We start from the raw sequence: 5,000 nt of genomic DNA, 5'->3' as shown, positions 1-5,000 counted from the left end.
TTTGAGATTACCGAATAATCCTCACAGCATCTTAGCATCATAGATAAAATGTCACTGAGGGTTTTCGACTGCATTTAAATCGAATTAAAACTTTCGTTCATCATTTGATAATTTGATAGTGTTGTAAAAATGCACTTAATGCCAGTTAATCTTGAAGAAAGACTCCAGTAAAAGATATATGTACATAGTAATATTCTTAATTCAAGACGTAAACAAAATTTAAAATCAGTGGATATTACGTAGCTGTTAAGAAAGTTCTATCCTATAAATCCCTCCTTTTAACCGTACTCTGATCCTTCATCCTCATTCCCATCCTTCCCTATTCCTTTTCCTAACATTTTCTGTTGATTCGTCTATTTAGTTATATATATCCTTACCCCCATTTCTTGATTCTGTTAATCTGTTTATTATCATATCATTCCATCTCCCCTTTCTTTCTCGCTCCCATCCTCCCTTTCTCGTTTTCTCAATCTATACATACATGTTTCTCTCTCCCCTGAACATTCTCTCTCTCTCACTCTCTCTTTTTCATTCTCTCCATATATCCTCTCTCATCGGCATCTCTTTCTGTCTCTCGCAGCTCTTTTTCTTTCCCCTTAATATCGTCCTTCCTAATCGCTCCCTTTTCCTTTCCTCTCATCATATCTCGTTTCTCTTTACCTCTGTTTTTGCCATTTCTCTTGCTTAATATCAGCCTCCCTTTATTCCTCTCGCCTCCCCCTTCTCCCTTCATCTTTCTCCCTTTCTCCCCACCCATTCCGTACTCCCTCCCCCTCTCCCTTCACCTCCTCCTCCCTCTTCACCTGCGCCTTTTCCCTTCCCTCTCCCTCCTCTCTACCTACCCCCTCCCCCTCCCCCCGCAACCTCTAGCGCAAATTGTTCTCCGAGTTCTTCCCTCACATACTCACCCCCTGTTCCCCCTCACCCCCTCTAGAGCGATGTTCTGGCAAGAAGAAGAAATCGTTCCTGAAAAACCTGACCAATCTCCTGGTGAAAGACTACAGGAGGGAGAGGAATCCCCGTCGGCGTAAGTACATGGGACGCGGCCAGTCTTATTCGTGTTTGGATATTTGATACGCACGTGCGCATGTATATATGTATATATGTATATATATATATATATATATATATATATATATATATATATATATATATATATATATATATATATATATATACGTGCAAGTATATGCATATATATGTTGACACAAACATAATCACACACACACACACACACACACACACACACACACACACACACACACACACACACACACACACACACACACACACACACACACACACACACACACACACACACACACACACACACACACATATACGAACAAATGCATGTATATTATACAGGAATTAGGCTTAGTGTTCTATTATTATTGGTAGTATTTTTGTTATTAAAAGCCATATTCTGTTATACAAATATAATAATAATCCTCCTCATCAGTGAACACAAGCGCAGGCACAGAAACGTGTACACATTGAAAAGGAAAACCGCCATGAGACATGAAAACAACCCATCCTCGGCAGCGTTGATTAGCGATCCTTTGCCCGCGCCCTCAGGTTCCTCGCGGTCCTCGGAGCGGATCCGCGAGACGGCCGTCAGGTGGAAGTTCTCCGTCCTGGACACGGACAGCGACAACACGCTGAAGCGTCGGGAGTACCGAGACGTCTGCAGGACGATCCGGACCTTCGTGAGGCCCAGGAAATGCGCGAAGGCTTTCCCGCAGTTCTGTGACATCGACAACAATGGCTGGATCTCCAGGGTCGAGTGGGTCGACTGTTTCAGTAAGTAAACGAAGCGTTTTTGGTTGAGGGAGTCGGGCGGTCGGCGAAATTTTGCATGGCTGGGGGTAGCAAATGTGTGTGTGCGTGCGTCTGTGTGTGTGTGTGTGTGTGTGTGTGTGTGTGTGTGTGTGTGTGTGTGTGTGTGTGTGTGTGTGTGTGTGTGTGTGTGTGTGTGTGTGTGATTGCGTTTGTAACTCATACAATTCCATATGTTTCGATTACACTATCCTGGTTAGATTTATTTTAGATTGTAAACTAGCAGCTAAAACAAGTTCATCCCACAACCTTGTCTAAGAAGTTACTAGAATAATGAAAGAAAGCATTTTGCTCAGAACTTAGTTTAGGATCTACTCCCCAGCTGCCACAACTTGGTACGCAGTTTCCTAAGATGAATTATGTGCCACCGGTCAACGAAACTGGTATTACTGGTATATTTTGTCGAGGTACTGCCTCCTAGAAGCGTTTGTGTTTAAGATCGTGGAAAAAATACATTTCCTTTTACTTCTCCGGTAGCAGGAGACACACTACGCCAGATCCATCTAGTTCTTTTAATAAAGCGTTTATAACACAAGCTGTCCAGTGAGATACAGCGTTTATGACTGACCTTAATGTACCAATATATGTCTAAATGCTCTTTCCTTGCAGCTTCAAAAAGTTACTGATTTTTTTTTTTTTTTGCCTTGTCGTTAGGAACCTGAAAATGCTCGTTGTTAGGAAGGGGGGGGGGTACAAGACACTACTTGTCCCTCTAAGGAAATGTGGAAGGAGGCCCCTTTGAGTGGCTGTACATGCCTGTGTGTGTATGTTTTTAGGCCGTTTTGTAGCCTGTGTGTGTTTCAGCCCGAACGTTTAATCTATGAATGCAATTATTATGGTTATTTTTTTCAGTTTTCTTAATGAAAGGGAAAAAAGATGGTGTGTTGTGTGAGGGAAGGGGGGAGGGGCGGGGGAGGGGTGTGTGTGAGCTGAGTGTGTTTGTTGAATGCCGAGGCCAATGGCAAGGGGGGGAGGGGGTGAAGGGGCTTTGTGTGTGTGTGGATGCGGGGGCGCTTGTTTGTGCTTGGCGAGTGTGTGAAGGAAGGGGGAAAGCGGTGGTACGTGTGTGCGTGCGTGTGTGCGTGCGTGTGTGTATGTGTGTATATGTGTGTGTGTCTGTGTGTGTGTGTATGTGTGTGTGTGTGTGTGTATAGGTATGTGTATGTGTGCGTGTGCGTGAATGTGTGTGTGTGTGTGTGTGTGTGTGTGTGTGTGTGTGTGTGTGTGTGTGTATAGGTATGTGTATGTGTGCGTGTGCGTGAATGTGTGTGTGTGTGCGTGTGCGTGTATGTGTGTGTATACGTATGTGTGTATGAGTGTGTGCGTGTTTGTGTATGTGTGAGCGGGTGTGTTTGGACGTATATTTGCTTAACAGAGACAGAAATGATAAAAGTTGACGATAAATGTCGCGCTAAATCCTTGAGGCACTTGAGGACTCCACTTAAAGCCGACAACATCAGGTCCCGCGCCATGAGAGAAGGCTTTAAACATTACAGTATTACAAAGTGCGGAAGGAAAAGGTGCAATAATAGTTGTGATCCTGTGATGATGATGTTAATGCCAGAATAGTTGCAACAACTGCGGTAACTACCACTACTACTACTATAGCTGATGCTACTGATTCTACCACTGTCAGAGACACACGAAGGAATTCATTATCATCACATGAACATGATGTGGGCGAAGCGGATGCCATGTGGATGGGCCAAATAAACAAGCTTGGGCGAGATGTCAGAAATAGCGAAACAACAATGTATCAGTCTGGGAATAAGAAATAAAGGATGGCAGGTAGAAAAGTGAAAAGTAGAGTGTTAAAAAATTGAAGGGACACTTGAAAGTCCTCATGCATGTATCTCTCCAACTATAAGAAATGGATGAGTGATCACAGCATAGGGCGTGGCCGGATGAGCCCCATATCGAAAATGAAAGGATGCTCAGTGACGGAGACTGGACGAGTAGCATCCAGTTGCCATGTTCCTTTTGGTGGCTCATCCCGGGTAAGCCCTTTTGAAGTAATTTAGTGTTTAATCGTGGTGGAACGTAGTGGACAGGAATTAAAAATGGGAAACGGTAATATGGGTTATTTTGGTAATATGGGAAAGTTATTTTGGAACATAATTAGAGTTAAGAAGGTGATTTTTTTATGAACATATAATTAAATAACTTTATTATCAAATTTAGCTAATGTAGTAATATTGTGTTAGGTGTATCTTTATTAACAGTTAATGGAAATAGATAAGTTAGTTTGTAAGTGTACTCAGATAACTAAGTGTTTTCTAAGATAGTTCAACGGAAGCGTACAGAGCGTAAGACAGATTTTTTTGTCTATCAAATATTTGATTTTTCATGATTATTAATCTTCTTGGTTAGTGGTTGATTAATGTAATAACGTAGAAATAAAACTCAGTTTGTGTGGATTAAATTAACTATTTGTTTATTCTTTTAGAATAATATTCAATTCACAGAGCATGTCTATTCAATGGAAATATTTGCTTCTCTTATAATCATTATTTTGTGTAATGTCAAATTGATTTATTAACTTGAGATATTGAATAATTAATTTTATGACATGATTATACAACAGTGAGTCATGACTGTCTAGTTGTATCTAAAAATTCAAGATCCTAAATGTCTGTTTTTTGTTTGATATAATCTTTGATATTGTGATTTTATTACATTACACTGATAATGAATTATTGATTACTAAATGTATTGATTTTCATAAAGATTTAACTCAATCTTTGAATTACATTAATTAAAAGAATTAATACTTTGAAATAAATTAATACGTTATTTAAAGTACACCAAAATTATTGAAAATAATATAATATTTATTAATCTAACATAAGTATTGATACTGAAAAGCATTTAATGGATGTTGTGGAATAGGGGGCCATAACACCATTGCCGCAGTTACTATTACCAGAATAACAACAACAATAATAACAACTTGAACTGCTACTAAAACTACTGCTACTACCACTACAACATCAACTACTAATGTTACTACTACTACTACTACTACTACTACTATCACTACTACCATAACGAACTATTAATAATCATACAGATTATAGTAATAATGGTGATAATGATAACAAGGTTAATAACAATAAGAAATGTGTATTAAAATGATTCGATAATGATAGTAAAGATAATGA

The 5,000-nt window shown here is 39.7% G+C and overlaps 1 protein-coding gene across 1 annotated transcript in view; it reads left to right on the top strand.

The window, feature by feature from the left end:
- Positions 1-5,000, top strand: part of LOC113808638 (SPARC-related modular calcium-binding protein 1) — a 114,642-nt gene that overhangs the window by 27,861 nt on the left and 81,781 nt on the right. Inside the window, exons 2-3 of the mRNA XM_070124964.1 lie at positions 935-1,027; positions 1,579-1,803. Coding sequence (XP_069981065.1) covers positions 935-1,027; positions 1,579-1,803 — 318 coding nt within the window. The remainder of the gene's footprint in view (positions 1-934; positions 1,028-1,578; positions 1,804-5,000) is intronic.

The sequence above is a fragment of the Penaeus vannamei genome, chromosome 9, assembly GCF_042767895.1.
Source record: "Penaeus vannamei isolate JL-2024 chromosome 9, ASM4276789v1, whole genome shotgun sequence".
Lineage (NCBI taxonomy): Eukaryota > Metazoa > Arthropoda > Malacostraca > Decapoda > Penaeidae > Penaeus > Penaeus vannamei.
The sequence above is the reverse complement of the archived record's forward strand: the minus strand, read 5'-3'. Positions and strand labels throughout refer to the sequence as shown.